The 25,797-nt window shown below is 40.6% G+C and overlaps 2 protein-coding genes across 2 annotated transcripts in view; one reads left to right on the forward strand and one right to left on the reverse strand.

The window, feature by feature from the left end:
* Positions 1–25,797, forward strand: part of CRTAC1 (cartilage acidic protein 1) — a 2,772,383-nt gene that overhangs the window by 2,616,033 nt on the left and 130,553 nt on the right. The gene's annotated exons all lie outside the window — the stretch shown is intronic.
* Positions 1–25,797, reverse strand: part of GOLGA7B (golgin A7 family member B) — a 521,039-nt gene that overhangs the window by 23,166 nt on the left and 472,076 nt on the right. Inside the window, exon 4 of the mRNA XM_044056907.1 lies at positions 22,786–22,887. Coding sequence (XP_043912842.1) covers positions 22,786–22,887 — 102 coding nt within the window. The remainder of the gene's footprint in view (positions 1–22,785; positions 22,888–25,797) is intronic.

Below are 25,797 nucleotides of genomic sequence, written 5' to 3' on the forward strand. Positions count from 1 at the left end.
CACAGAAGGGTTTCCTCATTGTTGTAACTACCTAATAGTCAAAGTTAAAGTTACTATCTATCTGTGTACCTATTGGTGTGCTATCAATATTATAATTTACAGGGATATCTGATTTACTGAAGGGTATGATTATGCATTTTTAGCATTTAGTCTCAGACCATGGTTTTGGCACCAGTCATTTGTCATTTTTAGCCCTGTCTGTAGGATGTCAGCATCATTTGGAGATTCAGTGATTGCTCCCAGCTTACATTCATCAGCAAACTGGTCAGCCAGAGGCCCCGAACATTGGCCTTCACTTCAGAGAAGTATGTACCAAACAGGAGGGGTCCCAACACTTGCCCTCTGTGACACCACCAGGTTTCCTACGGGAGGTGGTGTCACCTATCCGGACAACGTGTCTTGTCAGTGAGCCAGTTTGCTATCCATCTGATGATGTAGGGATTTATGTCTAACTCAGTAAGTTTATCTATGACCCACAGGTGGGGAACTGTGTCAAAAGGTTTGGCCAGGTCTAGACAAGTGGTGCGTAGCGTTTTACCCTCATCTATCGCACTGGTGACTTTCTTAAAGAAGTCCACCATAATGAGAAGGCAAGATCTCCCTTTGAAAAACCAAACTGGATCTGGTCCAATGCTTGAAGAGTTCTTATGTGATCATTGATTGTCCATGGCCTTGCAGATAAGATTGTCAAGCTTATGGGCCTGTAGTTCCCTTGGTCAGTTGTGCAGAGGGGTGACTTTTGCAGTTCTCCATTTCTTTGGGACAAAGTCCATCCAGTGGCTGTGGTTAAAGAGGGTTTCTAGTAGCCCAGATAGATTCTGTTTTAAGCTATATAAGAAGCATCCTGGAATGTTGTCAGGACTTACGGAGGCTGTGTTTTTGGCTTTAGCAAGCGCAGTAAGGGGCTGTTCCCTCATAATGACCAATAGGGGGATGGTTTGGGGTATTTCTTTGGGTGTGGTAGGAGGTGATGGGGGGGGGGGTGGGAGTTTGAACTGAACTTGATGGCCATCAGATGTGCTGTAGTTTCAGGCTGGTTGTAGATGTTGCTATTCATGATTAGCTTGGCACCTTGCTGAGCATTTCCCCTGAGGTTACAAACATTATTAAAAAAAACCCTTGTGGTTATCTTTCACCTTTGCTTTGGCAGATTGACCAGCTCTCTAATTTGTTTGTTTAAACCAGTGAGTGTCCTTTTGTGCTGTTTTTCTGTTCCTTTTTGGCTTTGGAGAGGATTTTTTTTTACTTTTGTTGAATAGCCTATTTTTGCTAGGGGGTCCACCACAGTGGTTTATTTTTGCCAGTAATGATAGATTTGACTTGGAGAGGTACTGCTTTCTCTTTGCAGCTATGAATCTGGTTATAAGGCTCAGAGAAAGCCTCAGTATCATCTCAATTCAGAGAGGCTTGGAAGTTTAATACTCTTGTCACTTAGTTTGAGGTAATTGGCTTTAACCAAATTCTTAACATGTTTGGAGTTTGATGAGGGTTCTGGGTTAGTTTTAACACTAAAGGAGATCATTTTGTGGTCAGATCTTACCAGGGAGGAGTTAATGCAAAGGATCATCTCCCCATGTTAGGGAATATGAAGTCTAAGACATTGGTACCTCTTGTTGGGGGAGCTAACTAGTTGTTCCAGGGTGTTTGCACTGATGAAGTACAAAAATCTCTGAGCAAGTGAATTACGGGTCATGTAAGTCTCCCAGTTTATGGAGAGGTAATTGAAGTCATCCATAAGTAGGGTGTTAGGCTGAATGTTAAGGGATTCCAGTAGGTTTAGTTAGGCGGTGTAGTTTTCCAGACTCATGTTAGGGAATCTGTAACTAGTAGGGATATGATAGGGGTTTGCACCTATGGTTATTTTGGCATGGCGCAGCTCAAGCGAGTCATTTTGTTGGCCCAGTCTAGCAGTATACTTGTCCTTTATGAACACTCAGACACCTTCTCACTTTGTTTTATCTTGAGTTGAGGGGGATCAAAATATATGAAAGGCACATATGTCTGAGTTCTCCAGAGTGAGGAGTGCCTTCAGGGAGTGCAGTTTTTTTTTTTATTTAAAGTCCTAGCATTGAGCAGCAGAACCTTTAGAGATGGTCATGAGTGATTTTTGTTAAGTTGGAGGGTTTAAAAACTTGGTATGGTTTAAAAAAGGCCTATGGAGATGAAGTATTTGCCAGTATCCAGAAGCAAATTGGTGACAAATGTAAACCACCTCTGGCAAAGCATCGTGGATTGTCAGTCATGTCTCCCCAGGCAGACAGATATTGGATCCCCTTGTGACACTTGAAACTAAGCCAATTGTTGAAATCAATCATATTGTGCAGGTATCGTGGCATTATCTTTGGTGAAGGAAAGATGTTACTCCAGGCTAGATTCATACCTGCTGGGACACACATTCAGAGAAGTTCCATTATGTGTCTCTTCATGTAGTCCAGTGAGGTTCATCTTAGGTCATTCACACCCAGATCGACTATGAATTTGTCATACTGGTGCTTGTGATTTAAAAACCTAAGTTTGTGTGAGATCTGCTGAATTCTGACTCCAGACGGAGAGATCACTGTGATCATCTTCTTGTTTAGCCAGAAAAGGTGGACGTCACTATGTCTTGCAATAAGTACAATGTTTGACTGTGTGGAGTGTTGCCTTATGGGCTTGGAAGCTGGGCTACTATGATTTTCAGAGTTGTGTGTTTTGTGAGGCGCTGGCTTTTTTGTATGTAGGGCCACTGAGATGCTTTTAGGAGGTCTTGGAGGTTTGGGTGGATGACAAGTGAGTACCTCCACATATGTGGGCCTATATTTTTGTTGCTTAGTTTTGGTTGTAAATTATATTTTTGTTGCTTAGTTTTGGTTGTAAATTAAGGGTATCAGCTGGAAGATCAGAGCTAAATAGGAACTTAAAGTAGCCACTGTAACAATAAACTACAAATCATCCTTTAATTATGTCAGGATGTAAAGAAGCAAACACCCCAAAATGTTTAAAACTAGCCCACAATAACACTAGCCACTCTGACCAAAGGAAATGGCTAACATTTTAGCTGACAAATATGGTGCAAATTTTACTCCACTCTCAGTAGAGTCCTGTACACAATGCATCAAGTCCTTACACCTCTCTTGAAAGCTAATAAAACACCTCATCCATGGACCATTAGTATACCAGGTTGTCTCACAGATACCAAATATGGCTTATCTCAACCCCCTACTTAACCTTTTTATCAAAGCCTCTCCACCAGTTACATTGCTGAAGCCTGGAAAATGGACATTGCAATATACAAATGTGGCCCAAATGGGCTTGGGGATATTTTGTCTTGTCCGTCTTTGAAGATATAGGGAACATCTGAGTATGAGTTCTTGAGTAGGCTTACAATGGTCTGTAGATTAATTGCTTAAGTGGTTACTTATGAACATATGGAACTAAAGACTAATTTATCTCACTAGCCTCATATGTAATGCTACAGTGGGCATAATCTCAGTCTTCATTAATCTGAACATTGAAAATCTCTTCATGCAGCACCCTCATCAATCCATCTTTGTTAAAAGCTGCCCATGCCTGTTTAACCTAATTCATTCATTCAGTCAGTCATTTGAAAAAGTCAGTAAAGCATTTGATAGAGTTATGCAAAGCAATGCTTTAAATGGAATTGGACAAAGACCTTGGCACTATTTCCCTTGTAGGCATTGTCAACAAATTAGTAAATCCGAATATAAATACATATAATGTGTGGTGGATAGCGGACTGCTTGTCTAACAGATCCCATATTGTTAGAGGTGCAGATGTCACCACAGTGCTTGCTGTTGGGTTCTCAGTTATTTTGCATCTAATTCTCAGACTTTTAAGGCAACACTCCTAGCCTATGACTATCTATGACTGCAGACAACTATAAAGTAGTTGCTGTTATTCCTTCTTCCACTGAGTCACAAATGCTTCAATATATATTAGGCTATTATAACAGTTGCTGCAAAAATGGTCTATAACTAAATGTGAAAAATGTAGTAAATGTAGGTTTATTTTAGTAAACAAAACATTTCTACATCATATCTTATAGACAATACAGCCCTCCAATCAGAGACTACCATAAGGGATTAAGGCGCTGTTGTAGGTAATCCCTTATCTTTTCACCTTTATTTGTCTTTAAGGGGTTAATAAATCCTTATGTTCGGCTCATCTAAATTCCAGATCCAAATAAGTCTTACTTCACCTATACTCTCTCCATTTTAGACCCATGACTGAATATAATGCCCATTTTGGAATGTGTTTTTCTAAGCATACTCCTCAGATTGAGAAATCTCTGCGATTCTAAGCTGTAAAGATCAAGGGGCTCAGAATTCTTAATTATCAAAACAGAATGACAGTTACTCTTTTGATGCTCACTCTCTTACAGGCTCTTTGATTTGTATCTACCTTTTTGAAATGTGAAAGGTTTGACCCTGTATAACATAATTTTCCTTCTCAAAACAAGCAATTCAAATACCTGGTTAAAAGCCCTAAACTTACATTAACAGATGAAAAAGAAAGACTAGCTTGATAGGTTCCTATTCCAAACGTATCTCCTTCGTTTGGAATAAACTTCCACAATATGTCAAACAGAGGACCACCATTTTCACATTAAAGGCAAACCTAGATAATCAGAGAGCCTGAAATTCTCCTCCAGTTTATCTTATGTTGTTCTTTTTGAGAATAACAGTATTTTTGAGTATGAGTTATTGGCTAGGCTTGCAGTTGCCTGTAGATTGATTGCTGAATTACTCACTTAAAAAGCAATGAAACTATGAGTCTGACAGTTAGTGCAGGCAGGTAATAGGTTCATAGGTAGGTACTAGGCTATCGGCCCAAAGGCCTAAGTAAGCCTAGCGAACAAAGTTTCCTGGCTTACGCCAACCTACTAATAATGCTATTATTGTTGGATAAGCATCAGCCTGTTGTCCACGGTTTGTATTACTGATCGTCCAAGTCACCCACATAGCAGTCAGGGCTTTATCCCTCTATACGACAAAGCTGGGAAATGATGGATACCTATTCAGCAAGATGATGAAATTTGGAATAAGTGAAACATTGCTAAATTGATTGTATTGATTGTGTTTATTGTTTGTCTGTGTGCCTAAGCTTATATTTATGAAGTAAAGCACAAGCCGGTGTGCATGGCAAATACAATACTGCACACATACTGGGGTACTGTGAGGCATGAGCCCAAAGATTAAGTAGCTTACAATTCTTGAGTGTGCAGTAATATCTGTATCGGGCACACCCCCAAGTCTTGCTTAATGTACAGTGGTGAGCATGGTAAAAGTATTACTACACACCCAGGGGAATTGTAGTTATGACCACAAAGGTTATTTACCTTAAAGTACAGAGAATGTCGGAAGGAGTTGCATTGTGTTTTTGTAGACTTAGAGAAAGCATATGACAGGGTGCCTAGAGAGGAGTTGTGGTATTGTATGAGGAAGTCAGGAGTGTCAGAAAACTATGCAAGAGTGGTACAGGATATGTACGAGGGTAGTGCGACAGCGGTGAGGTCTGTGGTGGGAGAGACGGATGCGTTTAAGGTGGAGGTGGGGTTACATCAAGGATCAGCTCAGAGAGCCTTTTCTTATTTGCAATGGTGATGGACAGGTTGATAGACGAGATCAGACAGGAGTCCCCGTGGACTACGATGTTTGCAGATGTCATTGAGATCTGTAGTGAGAGTAAGGAACAGGTGGAGGAGACCCTGGAGAGATGGAGATATGCTCTAGAGAGAAGAGGAATGAAGGTCAGCAGGACTAAGACAGAATATGTGTGTGTGAATGACAGGGAGGATAGAGGAATGGTGAGGATGCAAGGAGTAGAGGTGGCGAAGGTGGATGAGTTTAAATACTTGGGGTCAATAGTTCAGAGCAACGGTGAGTGTAGAAGAGAGGTGAAGAAGAGAGTACAGGCAGGATGGAGTGGGTGGAGAAGAGTGTCAGGAGTGATTTGTGACAGACGAGTACCTGTAAGAGTGAAAGGGGAGGTCTACAAGAGGGTTAGTGAGACCAGCTATGTTATATGGATTGGAGACAGTGGCATTGACAAAAAGGGAGGAGTTTTGAGCTGGATGTGGCAGAATTAAAGATGTTAAGATCTGCACTGGGTGTGACGAGGGTGGACAGGATTAGGAATAAGTATATTAGAGGGTCAGCCCAGGTTGGAAGGTTTGGAGACAAAGCCAGAGAGGCACGATTACGTTGGTTTGGATATGTGCTGAGGAGGGATGCTGAGTATATTGGGAAAAAGATGCTAAGGATGAAGCTACCAGGTAACAGGAAGGCCTAAGATAAGGTTTATGGATGTGGTGAGAGAGGACAATGCAGGTGGTTGGTGTGACAGAGGAAGATGCAGAGGACAGGAAGAAATGGAAACAAGTCATCTGCTGTGGCGACCCCTAACAGGGACAGCTGAAAGAAGATGATGACTGTGCAGGGTGATCATTTTTTTAACATGGTGAAATACTGGTACACAATTTTCATAACACTTGTGTTAAGGCAACATCTCTCAAATTGTTGTGTGTCAATGTAGCACTTCCCAACATAAATGCTGTTTCACACTTTTTTTTTAACAGTACTGTTGGGTTTGAGTTGCACGGATATGCCATCATGATTGACATGGAGGTAATCCATAGATGGTATGGTTCTAGTTTACATTCATGACTCTGAAAACATTGAGATGGCAAAATATTGAAGGAAAAATAGAACAAAAGCATCTTTTTTGCAGTGGGAAGCTCCCCTGCACCCCTTGCTAATTAAGTATACAAGCATGAAGCTTTTTAGTTAAATGACTGTTGTGCAGAGTTGAAACTTTTTTAATTGCGGAATTTAGATACAAAATATTTAGGTTACTCATTTAAGAGACCCTTCTGTCAACCTACTGTGTGTTGTTACACAGTTCTACTTGTGCCTATCATTTTGCAGTTTTTGTAAATCTCATTTTGAAACCATTTTAACTACATTATAGACAGGATTATAACTTCTGTAACTGTAGAATTTCGGTAGGAAATTATCAGGGAAGTTATTTTATGGCCACTTCTGTCATATTGTTGTGTGCCATTGTGCAATTCTATTTGTAAATGTAATTTATCAGTCCTTTTCATAAATCACATTCTAAATCTAAGTAGATTTGTTGGCTCTACTTTAGAAACACAGGGCTGAAAACTTGACTATTTCCCCTGCAAAATATCCCAAACAACATAAAAGCAAAGGGTAAAAATGTTACACAGACACATACTTTTGTAAAAAATGCAAGAAATTCTCAGCCAAGCTAGAATCTTTACTGTGCAATACCTTAAGCTTCCTATACTAGAGACCTGTGGGATATATGTAAATGACTTCTAATAACATACCAGTGTTTCAGCTAAATAAAGACTGTATTTCCCCACTACACAGAAACATGTACCCTTCCATGGCAAAGTATCTCACTGAAGAAAGCAAACCCCCTCACAAAATCTGTATGACTGTACCTCTAATCCACAGCGAAAGCACAAATTGAAAATGATCACATTCCCAATCTATTTTATAAGTAAATATTATCAGGTTTTGAGGGAGACACTAACAAGTAGCTATCAGTAAAATTACAGATATCCTCACTTTTTTTGATTTCGAACGTTGTTGGACTGTAATATTCTGTTCCACAGTACAGTATCCAATAGTAGACGCAGAGGTTACATCACATAAATTCAAAGCTTCTGTTGTGGCACTTGTGTTAATGAGGTAGTAACTAATGATTGGTCCCAAATGGGCATTTTTAATCATTGTGGCCTTGAACTGTGCCATTCTAACAGACTCCCTCACTTAAATCCATTTCCATGAGCATCTGTGATGTGCATTAAGAAAATTTGGGTAGGTCGGTGACCTGTCTGGGAGTGCAGGAAAGCTGCTTTAGTTTTGTATCCTGTGGAGGAGCTAAAGAACAAACTGTTGATACACTCAGGCAACATGCACCTAATACACACTCTTCCTGCCAGTGTTCATACCTTTAAACCATCATGTCACACCTACAGTTTCTCTAGTAGGCAATGGTGGCACAGCAAATGGCCAAGCTAACAATCTGCCCCATGTTGCTCATTGTGTGACCATAAGAGGGCTACTCTAGTTCTCTGGAATGCAATCTGGTGAACTGTCATGGCTTCCAAGGTCACTGAGACAGGCAGGGTCCCCAGATGGTACAGCAAAGAAAAAAGCAAAATGATCTTTTATGTGCTGCACAGGGACTGCCTAAGTGGGGACTCTTATCAGGGTTACCAATACAAAGTAATTTCTCCATGTCTTTTGGGTTTCCAATACCATGACAGGAATAAATCCCATTCCTAAGTAAATGTATGATTAAAGTCCATGAAATCAGTATTATTTCAGTCTTTGATGTTAGCCAAAAGTGCCCTTTGCAGTACCCACTATGTGCCCAGAACAGGCTCCTCCAGCAGCTCATATAGATTTGCAATGTATCGGTAACATATCTAAATAATACTGTCAATCTTTTTTATGAGATCCATTGCTCCTACTCCATAGCTCATCTCAATATACGTAGCATTTGTAATAAAATCACTCATGTCCATGCCCTCCTCGAAGTCCATCAATATGACATCTTATGCCTATCTGAAACATGGCTAAAACCTACCATTAAAGACAATGAAATCACCCCATCCGGGTATAATATCATTAGACTCGACCACTCAGTCAAGAAGAGAGGAGGAGTAGCAATTCTCCATAAAGCACAACTACAAATCAGTACTATAAATCTGAAACTACCCCTAGAAAATAGTGCCAAAGTAATTTGCTCCAAACTTCAAGTCAACACTAATAAAGCCATAAGTATCATTTGTGTATATCATCCCCCAGGAAATAACATTAATACTCTAGAAAGCATCCTAAGTTGGCTCTTCACTAACCTCCCTCAAGAAACATTAGTCCTAGGCGACATAAACATTGATTGGAATTCCTGTAATAGTACAAATCCCACCTCCCATATAAACCTATATGGCTTTGCACAACTTATTAATGGCCCTACCAGAACTAATAAAATCAGTAACAATGAAAACACCTTAGACTGGATTCTTACAAATACTCCCCAACAAACCTACCAATCAGGTACCCTTCCAGACGATCTAAGTGATCATTCACTAACTTATGTTATTAGACATAAAACCAACCTAATTTTTCCTACCACCTACAGAATATTCCGTTCAAAAAAGCAATTCAACTCTGAACTTTTTCAAACAGAACTAAAACTATGTAATTGGTCTCCACTAAAATATCTTCCCCTTAATGAAGCAGTAGAATACTTCAATTCCACATTCTTATCCATTCTAGACCTTCATGCCCCAAATCGCACTATCAGAATCAAAGCTAAAGCAGCACCCTGGCTGACCAACAATACAAGGCAAAAAATCATTCTCAGAAACAAATCCTGGGCGAAATGGCGTACCACTAAGAATCTAACTAACCGCCAACACTTCAGAGAACTTAGAAACAGTACAAAACAAGCAATCCTGACTGACAAAAAGAACTATTACCTTCAATTACAACAAGCCTCCAACAAGGAACCTAAAAACTTCTGGACCAGCATTAACAATCTTCTATCCCCAGGCCAATCTATCACACCCAACCCTCAAGGCTCTAACCCAGAGACTCCCACACATACAGCTAATGCCTTTAATTCTTTCTTCACTAATACTATTCAAACTCTTGTTAGTCACCTATCTCCTGACACCTCTAAGCTACTTTCACCAATTGCAAATCAACCTCCCTTCACTTACAACCAGTTTCTACCTCCTTTATCTCCTTTAGCTCCAAAAACTAAAACCTACCACCCCCTCCGCAGACAAACTTCCTGCAGAGTTCCTGCAAATAGGTGCTAAAGCCATTGTCTATCCCGTGTCTATTTTGATAAATAGATCTATAAATGAAGGAATTTTCCCTTCTATCTGGAAGATATCTCATATCATCCCACTACACAAAGGGGGGAACTCCAATGACTTCTCTAACTTTCGCCCCATAGCACTACTATCACCTATTGCTAAAATCATGGAAAAATGTATCCATAAACAATTACTTACCCACCTTCTCCACAACAACCTACTTGCTAACTGTCAGCATGGATTCAGACCTTCCCACAGTACCACCACTGCATTACTCTCTTTCACAAACTCCATCAACTATAACTGCAACAAAAATAATCTATCATCTGCAGTCTTCATTGACGTATCTAAAGCTTTTGATATGGTTAATCACAAACTTCTTCTTCACAAACTGAATTTTCTCTCACTTGATCCTCCTTCATAACTTGGTTCACATCTTACCTAGAAAACCGTCAGCAGGCAGTACTCTGGAAAAATTCACTATCTGATCTCCTTCCTATCTCTTTAGGAGTGCCACAAGGCGCTATCTTAGGCCCACTTCTATTTTCCATCTTTATTGATGACCTGCAATCAGCTATCCCAAACACTACCTGTGCATTCAATATGCAGATGATTCTACTATAATCTGCACAGCTACCTCACAAACTGAACTCCAGTCTCTTACCCAAAATGCCTTTAACACTGTAGAACAATGGTTTTCACACAGTTGCCTGCTCCTTAACCCCAAGAAAACCAAACTGCTACTCTTCTCACCTACCCAAAAGTCAACCCCACTAAACTTCACTCTCACTTCCACTGATGGTACTCTTATTTCTACTGACCCAACTACTAAATTATTAGGAATAACAATAGACAACAATCTTAACTTTGACTCTCACATCAACAATACAATAAAATTAGTGAATAAAAAAATAGGATCCCTATACAGAATCAAACCTTTCCTTACACCTGAAGCAAGAACCACCATAGCCAGAACTCACCTAATCTCTACTCTTCTCTATGCTTCCCCCATATACAGTAATCTCTCCAATAGCAACCTCAAGAAACTAGCAACATCTTACCACAATATTGCTAGATTTGCTACAGGATTCCCTTTTAGAACCCCATCACTGCCTGAATCTAAGACAGCTAGGGTGGCTTGAACTTCCTAACCAGCTTGAACTTCAACAGCTCACAATAGCTTACATGATCCTAAACCAACCCACTAAAACACCAATACTCTCCAGCCTTATTACACCATATAACAATCTGAAACATCTACTGATTTATATTGCTAAACCCAATAACTCTGCAGGAGACTGCCTCTTCTCCAACTCTGTTGGAAAAATATGGAACAAACTACTCTCTGATATCATATCTCAGACTTCTCTCACAATTTTTAAAAGGCAACTGAAAATGTATCTCAATAAACACTGGCTCTGCTCCTGCAATAACCCAGACTAACTCTGCTTCTTCTTCTCTTTATTTCTTTTTCCATAATTTTTTTCCCTGCATCCTTGATAACTTTCCCTTTACATAACATTTATGTATATATATTTTTTCACATATATATTGTCTGACTACTGTAATTCACATCATGTGAAAAAAAAAAAAAAATTTTTATTTTATTACCTATTTTGGTTTGCTGCCATCATAATATCTGTTATAACCTGTATTGTCTATTTCTGTTTAAACTTGTAATAACTAGTGGAGCTTTTCTCCCCGGGCCTCTACTGAAAATGGACATATATCCAGCTAGACTAGCCCGGTCAACAAATGTAAAATAAAAAATAAATAAATACTTCTATTAGAACTGTCTGAGTATCCTTCTTTCACACTGCCTGCATTTTGTCTTGAAACTCCTGTTATTTTATGGCTTTATGCCTCTCAGTATGTAAGACACCATAATGACTGGGTCTAGCAATTTCATCTCCTTTTCATGGACTACTATGCCTTGTTTTCTTGCATACATTTTTTGAACTGTTGGTAATGGGATATAAAGTTCATCATTCTCTGTAATGCTTTGTGGCTAATGTTTCCATTGCTTCTCAACTGCTTCAGTATTGTAATGTTTGTGCAATCCCCAGTACAACTGTCTTGCTACATTATTGTGCCTTTCCGTATACTGACCATCTGCCATTAGTGTATCACACCCAGCAACAAGATGTGCGACTGTTTCCAGTTCAGCTTTACAGAACCTGCATTTGTCTGTTTCTCCCACATTTTAAGTGAACTTTGTAGTCCACTATCCCAGGTCGCTAATATTAACTGTTCATCTTTTAGTTTAAATTCACGTCTCCTTAACCATTCCTGCATCAGATCCTGAGTGGCATGATGTTGCTCCAGGCGTTTTCTGTACTTGCAACTATATTCATGGCTTTTCCACATGTCTTGTCTTCTCATCTGATCTTTCTCCTTATATTATTTTTTTAGTACATTCAGTTACTGCCTGATAGTTTCCATTCCTGCTTGACACAGATATGCTTCTGCTAAACAGATCAGGGAAGTCATCTTAGATTTGTTTGCTTTATGTTTCAAAACTTTCACTATGTTCGAATCTGGGGAGGTCAGCAGATACGTATGCAGTACTACAACTGCAGGTCTATACATGTAATCAGGTTTGAGGAGGCCCACACCTCCTTCAGAATGAAGAGTATATAAATCTTGATATACGCTGATTTTTATATACCATTTGATAACCATAAAGCATTTTTCTTATCCAACTGGTCCAGTACCTTTTGGGGCCAGTCAATTATGGCAAAATAAGTTAGAAAAGAAATAATAAATTGGTTTATAGCGTGAACATTGTTCCTAGGGTCAGGGCTGTTTTCAGTATTAATTTGATATTCCTTATTGAGTTTTGTTTGCATTTGTTCATATTTTATTGTCGATCCTTCAGTTCCCAAATACTTATACACTATTTCCTGTATATCCCATTCCTGTCCCAGATTGATATTTTCCTGGTGCTGCGGTTTTCCTGCTTTAAATGTTGGTTTTGCACATTTATCAAAACCAAATGACTTTCTTATATCATCTGAGGAAGTTTTGACCACTTCCAGTTGTGCTTTCATCTCCTCATCTGATAAACTATATGGTTTGAAATCATCCACAAAAAGGTAAGTCTTTACACTTTGGTGTTGTGTGGGAACCAAATTATAAACATGACCTCATCTGTCGAGGTCATAATAAGTTAAGAGGAAGACAAAAGAGCAGCTGTGACAGAGTCACCCTGGAATATCCCCTTTGGATTTTTATCCCTGGGATAATAATTTATCCTTTATTATGGCTTAGCTGCAAAGTGGTTTGCCCTGGTTTCATGGTCACTGTCATGTAATTGTTCAATGTAGGATGCATCTTATACATCTGTAAGCACTGCTTTATCTGTGAATGTGGGATGCTGTCAAATGCTTTTTTGTAATCTGTCCAAGACATACTTTGAGTCTTCCCCTTTTTATAATTCTCCATTATGACTTTAACAAATAATCCTTTGTTCCATATGACTTTCTTTTTTGTTCTATTTGCCTTGATTGAGTTTTCTTCCAAATGACTATAAAGTCTGTCAGCATCCATTCCACTATATAGTTTCTATATGTTCAGAAGGCAAGTTATTGGTCTCTAGTTTTTAGGATAGCTTGCAGGTTCACTGTTAAAGAGGAGTATCATTTTTCATGTTGTTAAACCGGTTGGTGTCTGTTCAGAGTATGCATAAAAATAGTTCTCGTAGCTAAATCTACTGTAAAGATGTGTTGCAGTAAACTCTGTTATCTGGAACTCGAGCAAGCAGAACAAAAAAATCGAAGAAATACAGTACAGTATGAACAATTCAGTTTTTTGTGTGTTGCACTTTCTGCCCCCCTCCCCCCGCAGAAACATACCTTATGTTTTTAGAGTTGAGTTTTGAAAAGGAAGATATAAATAAACTTCCTCTCACCAACCTCAGAACAAGTCAAACCAAACAATTCAAATCACTAAAATGTCAACACACTCTCCATACTCACTCAGTTTGCATCAGATTGCACATTCTCTCTCAGATCTCTCTCTCTCTCACACACTCACACACACACACACACACACACACACACACACACACACACACACACACACACACACACACACACACAGTCTTCAGCTTCCATACATTCATTCATTCATTCTCTCTCTCACACACAGTCTTCAGCTTTCATATATCTCTCGCAGACGTTTGCTCCTGCTTTCATATCTGCATTCAATTACAATCCACTCAGCATGGCACTGAAAGCCATTCTGTGTGCCACGCTTTCTAGAGGAAATGCAAGTTTAAATTCCAGCCAGGCTTTTAATTACTGTATTTCAATATTAAAATCAAATCAATACAGTGTTTATGGTATAGTATAGGATACAGTATTTGTCAGGTCTATTTTTAATAGCAACTCTCAAGCAACCAGGGCGGTTATCTGGCATCTACCAATCCCCATGGGTGCTGGTTAACTGAGAGTTTGCTGTAATACTTTTAGCCAGAAGCTAGGTACTGCATCTGGTCTTGGGGTTTTCCATTTAGGAGCTTTTCTTAATTTTCTTTGTTTCTTTAGCTGTTACTTCATCTCATATCATATCCTGTACATCTGAACTTCGGACTGTTTTTTTAGTACTTCTGTCCATTCAACATCTTTATGTTCAACAGGGTCTTCATAGATATTTCTAGAAAATGTGTCTATTTCTTCTTTTTTGTTGGAGTTTCTATTCCTTATACTGTTTCCCAATTCTTTATAAAACTTTTTGGGTCATTAATGGACTGTTATTTTGTACTTTTTCTGTATGTTTATCTGCATGTCTAGTAGTTTTGCCTGTACTGATCTTTAGTTTACTATCTGCAGTAGTGTGCAATAGATCCTGGCCTGTTCTAATACTGCATATCGCTTTTATCACATCTATCGTTTTACATATTTTTCTTGATCTGTTCCCCTCTTCTCTAGTTTTCTAACAGTGACACATTGTCTTAATTGCTTTGCAGCTTTCTCTGTTCAGTGCTTCCATGATGGCATTTAATTTCTTCTCTTTGTTTCCCTTATTGCCCTGTAATTTTGTGGTAATTTATCTGCTCAATAATATGTCCTATTTACATCTGTTATATTACATGGATTTCTGTTAATATCTTGACTACTGAGTTTATTTCATCAGACTTCTAACAATTTGGGTCTTATTGGCGTTCTGTAATTTATTTCTCTCATCAATCTTAATGTGTCTATTCATCTCTGTTAAATCAAGCAACTCTTACAGGTTCATAGGTTCATACTAGGCTATCTGCCCTAGGGCATTTATAAGCCTAGCCAGAGTGTGTTTGGCTTTCGGCACCCCTTGGAATGAGTATACTGTGCCCATTTTAAGGTTTAGTTTACTGTACCTCTAACAGTGACACAGAAGTGATCCCTGGGGTAAATCTACGATCTCCCATCCACTCGTTAAGATTTCTCTTGAAGAGAGTCAGTGAGGGGTTCTGCCTAACATGGACTGGGATTTTATTCCAGAGTGAAGGGAGCCTCTGGGTTATGAATCTGTCCCTCCAGCATATCCTATTTATTTCTGTGCTGAGGTTCAAATCTCTCGCTCGTGTAGCTCTGGTGGATTTGGATTTTCTGAGGTGGAGCATGTCCATTAATTCCGGGTTGGACATGGCCTTGTACGTCAGGCATAGATCGCCTCTGAGTAGGCAGTATGCTACTGAGTAGAGCTGGAGTTTCTTTAGCCGGGCAGCATATGGCATATGTTTGAGTCCCTTGATCCTCTTGGTGAGGTACTTTTGGGGTCTTTCCAATTGCTGCAGGTGTCGGGTAAGGTACATCCCAAATGGGGCATTGTACTCAATTATGGGCCTGATGAGGGAAGAGTAAAGGGGCACAATGACCTCTCCCGATCTAGATGTGAATCCCTTCATGATAAGGTGGGCAATATAGAAGGTCTTTCTAACCACTTTGGCAATGTGAGTGTCAAACGAGAGGTTACTGTCAACTTGGGTCCCTAATTACTTCTTCTGTACCTAATGGATTACCACCTATGTGGTAATTTGTGGGCACTTTGTTTTTCCCAAAGGGTATGACTATACACTTTTTGGCGTTTAGTTTAAGGCCATGGCTCTGGCACCAGTTTTCCATTTCTATGAGACCCTTTTGAAGGATGCTTGTGTCCGCTGGAGAATCAATTATGGTGCCCAGTTTGCAGTCATCTGCAAACTTGGTCAGCCACAATCCTCCCATGTTTGCCTGTACCTCAGAAAAATAAATACCGAACAAGAGGGGTCCCAGGACCAAGCCCTGTGGGACGCCACTTGTGACTGGCTTAGAGTCTGATATGGCTCCAGCAGTTCTGACCTTGTGGGTTCTGTCTTTGAGTCAGTTTGCAACCCATCTTATTACATATGGGTTTATATTTAAGCTGGAGAGCTTGTCTATGATGCCCGAGTGGGGTATTGTGTCGAAGGCTTTTGCAAGGTCAAGGTAGGCTGTGTGAACTACCTTACCCTCGTCAATGGCCTTGGTGACTGTTTCAAAGAAGTCAACCAGGTTCAAGAGGCAGGATCTGCCCTTAACAAAGCCGAATTGGGTAGGATCCAGTGTCTGTAGGTCCCCAATGTCTTTGTTAATGAGTTCCATAATGATCCTCTCCATAGCTTTGCAGACCAGGCTCGTCAAGCTTATGGGGCGGTAGTTTCCAGGGTCCATAGAAGCACCTCCTCTGTGGAGTGGGACCACTGTTGCTGTACGCCATTCTTTGGGTACATATCCTGTAGTAAGGCTGAGATGAAACAGCTGCCTTATGTGTGGCTTTAGCTCTTCTTGGAGTTCATGTAGCACGCAACCCGGGACACCGTCTGGTCCCATTGATGCTGTGTTTTTAGCTTTGGATAGGGCGGCTCTCACCTTAGCATCTGAGATGTCAGGGAGGCAACACTTTTCTGGGATAGATATTTGTCCCTTTGGGGGGGGGGGGATTTGCACTGAACCTGTCTGCCAGTATGTTGGCAATGTCTGTGGGTTCAGAGTATTTTTTGTCATCCTGGACTAACTCTGAGCATATCTGGGAGTTTCCACTCAGGTTTCTAATATAACTAAAGAAAGCCTTGTGATTATCTTTAGTGTCTTGTGCAATTTTTCTGTAAAAGTTGGCCTTGGATGATTTTATGAGTGATCGTAGTTTTTTGCTAGTACTGATCAGAGATGCCTTCCCTTTTATGGATTTTGCTCTATCATGTAGTAGCTTCCTCCTCCTGTTGTATAGCTTATTAATGGCTGGGGTCCACCAGACAGGACACCTGCCTTTGGGGGAATGGGTCTTGGCTTTATTTGGGATTGCATGATCCATGCATTCCTGTAGGTGTCCATAGAATGCGTTTATAAAGGATTCAGCAGAGTGGGCTGTGGTTTCCACTGGCCCGGGGGGCCTTGAAGGATTCCACTTCGGTCTTAAGAAGTGTGAAGTCAGCTTTTGAGAAGTTCTTCACTGTGGTCTTCTGTGCTGGGGGTGGGGGCAGGATGTGGTTTTCCAGGGAGATTAATTTATGGTCCAATCTTACCAATGAGGGGTATACTTCAGGTATGGAGCATTGTGTCCCCATCTTTGTGATGATCAGGTCTAATATGTTTTCCCCTCTTGTGGGAGAGATGACTAGTTGTTCCATAGCATTTGAGTTTAAGAATTCTAGGAACCTTTGGGCTAGGGTATTGGGGCTTGAGTAATGCTCCCAGTCTATGTTTGGGTAGTTGAAGTCCCCCAATATGATGGTGTTTGGAGAGACCTTCATATTCTCCAGTGTCTTTAGGAAGGCCGAGTGGGGTTCCTGAGTTTGAGAGGGTGGTCTGTAGTATGTTACAAACTGGAGGGCGGTTTTGCTCACTGTTAGTTGCACATGGATGGTCTTGGATGCTTTGTGCATTGCCACTAACCTGGAGGTGTGGGTATCCTTGATGAATATGGATACTCCCCCTCCTTTTGTGGTTTGGTCCAAGTTCTGGGGCCGAAAGGCATGATATGAGGTATAACCTGGTAGTGCTGGGGTGCTCTCTGGAGCCTTGAACCAGGTTTCTGTCACTGCACAGACATCGATGTTCTCCATACTGAGGAGGGCTTCGAGAGCGTGCATCTTGAGGTTTAGACTTCTGGCGTTGAGCAGCATTATCCTTAGTTTCTTTTTACTTGTGTTTTTTAGGGAAGTGGGTTTGTCTTTTGAGCCTTGCCTAAAAAAGGCACTATGGGGGTGGCAAAAGCCTTTGCCAATATCCGAAAGCCCAGGGGTGACAGGTGCAAGCCGTCCCTTGCGAAGCAGCGTGGCTTGTCAAGCATGTCATCCCAAGCAGACAGACAATGGATCCCCTTAGAATGACACCAATACTTAAGCCAATTGTTAAAACTGATCATTTTGTCTTTGTACTGTGGCATCATTCTTGGTGAGGGTAAGATGCTGCTCAAGGTCAGGGTCATACCGGCCTGGGCTACATAATCAGAGAGCTCCTCTATGTCTCTTTTCATGTAGTCCAGGGAGGTAAATCTCAAGTCATTCACACCAGCATGGACAATGACTGAGTCATATTTGTGCCTGCTTTGGAGTGACCTGAGTGCTTGTGTTATGTGACAGATTCTAGCGCCCGACAGGCAGCTTACTGTGACCTTTTCCTTGTTCAGCCTGGTGAGCGGGACATCAGTGTGTCTGACTATAGAGTCACCTATTACAAGTGTGTCAGGTATGTTGTTTATCCTTAAGGGCTGTGACTGTTTGGCACACTGACTTTGTGAATTATGTGTTGCCTGTGTTTTGTATTGAGGTAGTGGTTGTTTGGATGTCTGCTTTGGAGGTCTCTGTTGCTTTGGTAGATTTTTATTTAGATCCTCCGAGTATGTTTTTGTGTGTTTGTGTTTGGTTTGCAGGTGTGGTAGGTCTATGTGAGACTGGATTTGTGGTGTGTGTGGTTTCCTTCTCCTCCTGACTGGTTATGCCAGTACTGAGTCGAGAGAGCTCAGCCTCCAGTTTGGCTATATGGTTGCATCTCTCACATATATTTGTATTTATTTGTTGAGAGGAGGGGAGAGGGTTATCTGTGTACATGAGGCAGTTGTAACATTGCTTCAAGATTCCCAGATTCACCAACTGAATTGGAGAGGAAGCCAGCAACTGTCCCTTCGGCATGCTAGAATAGTATAAGGAACTGCTATGTAACTGAATCAGAAAGGACCTATAAGGGGATAGGGTACTCAAGGGGATTTTAGGAGGATGTAGTGCTTTTTTAGTTAAAAAGTGCTTACCCTTATACAAAATGCCTATAGGAGCAAGTGTGGGGTTTTTAGATTGAGAAGAGAATGCTTAGCTTGAGAGTTTGAACAGTTTTAAGGGAAAAAGTGAAGAGCAGACTTTGTGGAGCCGGGAATACTTTAAACCTGATTAAGCGACACTGCCCGATGCTGCGCTATGCGCAAATTCGCGCTAAAGCGGGCTTTATAGCAGGGGGTTAGAAAGAGCTAGGAAATGGCCCAAAATGGCCAATAAGCTACAAGTTACCACTCCTCAAGGGACAGATAGGCTGCTAAGAGCTCCCCACTCCCACTGGTGAACAAAGAAGCTTCCTCCTATCCAAACAAGGATATGGGCAACACAGGAACTATGACACAGTCCAGAGATCAGCAATACCTGAAGACTGGACTATTCTAGTTCAGTAAAGGTGGGAAACAAGGATAGTTTTTTGGTTTTTTTTTTTTTTGTTTTTTTTACAAAGTAGCAGAAAATAAATACAGCAACAACAGTAAATGCTTTAAATTGGCTAGCGCACTTGAGTGTGTAGCCTACCAGTTAACTTAAGCAAAAACAAACTTTAAAGTGCAAAAAGTTCAGGAAAACAAACAAATAATGCAGTAAATCAACTTTGCAGAGCTTATTTAGTTAGAGAACCTCGCTTTTCGGTGAGAAAAAGCTAAGTAGCCAAAAAATACTTAAAAATCAATGGAAAGTCACTCTTCCACTCGCTGCTGCTTGTAAAACTCTGCAGGACACCACAAGGAGCTGTGCTGAGTCTTAGATCTTTTTTAATTGTACGTTTCCTGCAGGCATTCTACAGAAAGTTCCAGAAGATGTTCCTGTGACGTATTCTCTTCAGCTGCATTCTGTGTCATCCATTGCACTTTCATACAGGAACTCACTTGACTATCACTCCACAGCATTGACTGCATCAGAGTTGCCACCATTTGCTCCTTCGCTGCTTGTGCAACTTCAACAGAAATTCTGTACTGGTTTCCTACTGAAGGTTCAAGATTATTTTTGTGTGGTGCATTTAGTTGAATTTCTCTTCAAATATCTTTGTAGCTGCTTTTTAGTATTGATTATTTTGGCTTTCTCCTTTGCATACATATTGCAGTTTATCAGATCTTTCTTTCTTTCCTTCCCATGTCCATGTTTTTTTATACTTTTCAAAAGTCCGTAGGTTTTGTTCTTTATATTTTTGTACTTCCTCAGTCTCTTCTTTTCATAAACGGCCCAAGGTTTCTTGATCTGTATAATGTTTTTCATGAATCTGTTGTGCTAATGAACGCAAATTTGCATTTGAAGCTTTTGGTGGTTTTTCATATGCAAGTGTTTTTCTTTCCTCTAATTTCTCAATCTTTTTGAATGTCTTGTATCCAGAAATTATGGGCTTCTTGCATAATAGTAACAATACATCATTTGTTTTTTATCCTCAGTAGTCCACTCTGTCATCTTTATGAATCTCTTTTTTCATATAAGTTTTTGTGGTTTTTGTGAACTGCTACCTCCTCCTACAATGGGGGGGGGGGGCATATTCCCCTCAACCTGGCCTACCCCCATTGCAGGAACATTTCTGTGCCTCAAAGATTCTACACTGTCATTTTTCCTGTCCTATCACCGGTGTGTCTACCAGGAATGGCTTGCATGTGTAGTGCATTTGTATGAGTGGTCTTCACACACCTACAAGAAGGACACAAGAATTATATAGAATTATAAAGCCTTGCATAGCTGCAGTACAACCTTGTCCAGTATAGTACTCTTATAGATAATTGACACCTGTTGTCCACATGTCCCACAGTGCACACACAACAGAGGATTCTAGTTAGTTCAGTACTGTCCTGCCAGCACATCACAGCACAGGGCCATAAGATTATTAATGCAGGCAGTAGTTTGCAATGTGCAGGTGAATATTTCTAATTGCTTACACAGTATATAGCCATTTGATTTTATAGCCAATATCTGCCATGTGTGTGTGGGGTGCCTATTTTTTCTCTCTGTCTTCCCTCCCTCCCTCCCTTTACTGGTATATTTCTCACCATTTATCATGGCAATTTCTAGGGAATCTGTTGGGGCTGTGCCAGTGGCATGGTCCACATCACTAGTCACCAAATGGTTTCAGTTTCCCCTGCATCGATTCCCACATTGCTTGCCTCCCTATTGGGTGCAGTGGTGGGGCAGGCAAGATGCTTCCCCATGGCCTTTGGAAGTCATTCACATGAAGGGAGCTCCATTGTTCCCTCAAGAAGCACTGCCAGAGGTGCATAGTATATTACTGGCAGAGAAGTACTAGAGTTGGTGGGGGAGCAAAGTCACCACTGGCTGGAAACCCACATCAGATGCCTGGAAAGGGTCTTCTTGCAGTCAAATTTCTGTCTGTCCCTGCCATTACCCTCACATGCAGGGTCAAATGGGGAGGGCAGTAATGACACTGACTGACCTTTTTCTGGTTACTACATGGGGAGTACGATACAAAATGGCATAATGACCCTATGACCTATCCCAGTGTTCTCCTTCCTTCTGTCACATGCCTCCTATTTCTCCTGTTCAGTTCTCTGCACCACTAGTGTCCACCTTTTGTCTGCATCTCTAATAAGTCCATTGCCCTCCCACCTAAAAGTTTGTCAACTCCTCCCCTGTCAGTCTGTTTTATTTATTTTCGTTCATGTGCCTCTGCTTGCAGACCTCAACCTCTTGCCATCCCTGGTTTCACTTACATGCTTCCTTCTCCAAAAAGGTGGGTTTGGCATAATGGTTAAAATTCTCACCTCATATACACCAAGTACAGGGTTTTATTATTACATTAGGTTATTGACTAGGTTAAAATGGCCCTTCCTGACAGCTAGCCTAGTATTAACCAATAAACCTAAAAAATAACAGAAAATAGATGCCTGTTTCTTAACCAAAAAAAAAATTGTATATATATATATATATATATATATATATATATATATATATACACAAGAATTGCTTCTAAGTAGTATACTTACAAAGTCAACTTTATGTATGTTGATTACAATGATTTGTAAAGAATGCAAGCATAGTTAATCCTCTTAAATTACTTCCAGCAACTGTTAGATAATGTTTTAGGGTGTTTCATCCAAAATGAGTTATCTATAAACATTAGTACATTTTGTGTTGTGAATAATTCCTGTGGGAGGCATGCTGGTCCTTCTGTATAAATCTATTGTGAGATTTTTGTTACAGCAATGCATCTTAGCTAACATATTTTTTTCATGTTAATAAAGAAAGATAAAAGTGACTAATGGAAAAAAGATATAACATTTGTCTCATGTTTTTCTAAATAATTTCTACTGTTTCCTCCCATTGTTCAATGTGCATGCATGTTCCCTCTCTACTGTATGGGAATGTGGCACCTTAAATCATACTAAGCTTATGAGTTTGGATACAGTCCTAAAAATACCCAGTCTAACAAATTCCTAAGTTGTGTGTGTCATGAAAACAGTGGCTAGAATAATTCTACATCCTGCTTCACACTAGCTGATGAGGCTAAAGCAGAGATGAACTTCAGAATTATGATTTATTTTTCATCATGAGATGAATTCAGAATGCTTATTTAGTGATAGAGGTACTGTCATTTCATTTGCATATTGCATGAATTACATATGTTCAGTTAGTAAAAAGCATCAGAATTTTTCTCAAATATTTTTTAACAGAAGGATACAACTCTCATTCCCCTCTCAATTGGGTCCGTGATGAGTAGCCCTCTGGGAGCATATATCTTCACATTCTGTTCTTCTATGTAAGCTGATATTTTTTTCAGGATCTGTAACACAAGTAAGAAAATAAAAGGGGTTAATGACCTACCGTATACTAGCATGAAAACATGTATTCTTGACATGCACTGCATGGATAAATGTGTTATTTATATTATAGATATGGAAGTTAGTGTGGATTGAGAACAGTTACAGCTCTGTGCAAGCTTTTTACCTAGTTTTTGTTAATCCATTATTCTGATATGGAATGTTGCTCCTTTACATTATAATAGTTTGTTTTCATAATGTAACGTGCGACTCAATAATCAATATAAACATGTTATGACGAACTCAAAAGTCATACTTATTTGACAATAACAATAAAGGTATAACCACCATAGTATTAAAGAGCATATGTATGTCGCTTCACTCTTGAGGTGAATTTTTTGATATCTACATTTCAAGCACATAATAAGCAGGTTATTTTCAGAGACAGTCCTAAACCTCTGTGCAGTTTATGTAGTGCAATGACTAAGCTCTGAAATCTGTACAATACAGGCTTGTTAAGCATCTCTGGTGAGAAAGGCACCCTCTTTTGATTTAGCTTTTCTGCCCTTGCTTCATAGGAATCCCCAGTAATGTGCTCGCATTCCCCCCAGCAAAAGTTTTATTCTGTGTCTTAGCCAACCTCCAATAAATCAGAGACTATCTAGTTGCCCTGCATTGGTGGAACACTGAAGTGCTTTCAGCTACATTAGTTCCCCACAGCAAAAGTTTCATCCTGTGTCTTGGCCAACCTCAAGTCAACCCAAGCCTGTCTTGTTGCCCTGCACTGTGAGACCCTGCGTCATTGGAACACTAAAGTGCTTTCAGCTACACTGGTTTATGTTAGAGTTGTACTTAATCTGTCATCTAAACTGAAGGCTTTTTGCTCTAGCCTTTTACTGTCAGTGTGCACACTACTGCCCCCCCCCCCCCATTTTTTTCTCTTCCTATTGTACTCCTAGGACAATTTCTGAAAACGACTTTCTTTCTATTGGAAAAGTTTACCTATGTACCTGCACACCATACTTCAATTGTTTTTCCCTAATGAAGTGGTGGTCCTTTTCATCACATTGTACTAGATTAGTAGCACAAGATTTGTAGTTATTAGGAAGATACTGCACTACACTGACCTGAAATTGACTGAGCTTGGTTTCCCTGATTGTTTTCTTAGCAGCTGGCCTAGTCCAGTTTTTCTGGCTCACAGCCTTGTATTACTTTGTGTCTATCTCCCTCTCCCACCTTGTGCCTGCACACCACCTTCTCACTCCTGCGTAATTACAGAGGAATCAAAAAAACTGATGTAGAAAGGGTTCCTATTATGTGATCGCAGATGCATTTTGTTGAATGCGTCTTGATCGAATGTAAAAGAACAAAAAGGCAAAATAGCGAAGCAGCTTTTCAGCTAATTCAGCTTCCGTTACTTTGCCATTTTCAGCACTGTAGTGCAATCTTGGAGTTGGTATATTTAAGTAGGGGGGTGTGGTGGGGGGTGAAGGCCTCCAGTTTATGTAATGTTTTAAAGTTTTTTTTTTTTTTTTTATAGTTTGGAACAGCAATTTTTTCCCCTTGAGAAAAAAATTGCTGCTCTGAGATTTCGATGATGTAAGCTTTCGCTTACATGGGGTCGTTTAATTATCATTCACTTTTGTAAGCGTGTGATAATATAATATTGACCCATGTAGAAAGGCACCATCTTTTGACATACCTTTTCTGCTCTTGCTTCATAGGACTCCCCAGTAGTGTACTCGCATATACCACATTCCATTCCTTTTTAAATAGTACTCTAGTGACTCCTAATATACTGCATGTCCCTTTCTAACCCCCTGATTATACTCTGTTTCTGTGTGTCCCACGGGCATCCCTCAGTAGTGTGCACTCACTGCCTGCCCCTTTCTAACCCCCCTGATTATACCTGTTTCTGTGTGTCCCACGGGCATTCCTCAGTAGTGTGCACTCACTGCCTGCCCCTTTCTAACCCCCCTGATTATACTCCATTTCTATGTGTCCCACGGGCATCCCTCAGTAGTGAGCACTCACTGCCTGCCCCTTTCTAACCCCCCTGATTATACTCTGTTTCTGTGTCCCACGGGCATCCCTCAGTAGTGTGCACTCACTGCCTGTCCATTTCTAATCCCCCTGATTATACTCTTTCTGTGTGTCCCACGGGCATTCCTCAGTACTGTGCATGCACTGCATGTCCCTTTCTAACCCCCTGATTATACTCTGTTTCTGTGTGTCCCACGGGTGTCCCTCAGTACTGTGCACTCACTGCCTGCCCCTTTCTAACCCCCCTGATTATACTCTGTTTCTGGGCGTCCCTCAGTACTGTGCACTCACTGCCTGCCCCTTTCTATCCCCCCCTGGCGTAACTACATTATTTTCTTACTGCTGAGTGAACTGCAGCTCCCTGTTTTTAAAGAAAAATAAAAACAGAAAAGAAAAGACCTTTTTTCTTTACAATCTAGCTTGTCTAATTGCCCTTAAATCTGTCTGTTTATCTTCCCTGGGCACTGGATTGTACTGGCTGTTTTTTTTTTTGTGTGCTTTCCTCTGTCCCAGATGTAGCCCCACTCGATTTGACCTCACTGCACTTGGGCTCACTTCGCTCCCCTGCCACACCCCATATAATTTCCTTTATGCCTAACCACAGCTCCCTCCCAACCATCAAACTCCTCCCCTTCCTGTTACACACCACACACACACACACACACACACACACACACACACACACACACACACACACACACACACCACACACAGACACCCTGCACACACGCATGCCACACACACACCCCAAATACACACACCCCACAAACGTACACCCCCACCCCACACACACCACACCATCCCACACACACACACACACCTCGCGCACACATACACACCACACACCCTGCCCAAAAACCTCTCGCACACACTCACCACGCACACAGACT

The sequence above is a fragment of the Protopterus annectens genome, chromosome 14.part0 (assembly GCF_019279795.1).
Source record: "Protopterus annectens isolate FY-2018-M chromosome 14.part0, PAN1.0, whole genome shotgun sequence".
Classification (NCBI taxonomy): Eukaryota; Metazoa; Chordata; order Ceratodontiformes; family Protopteridae; genus Protopterus; species Protopterus annectens.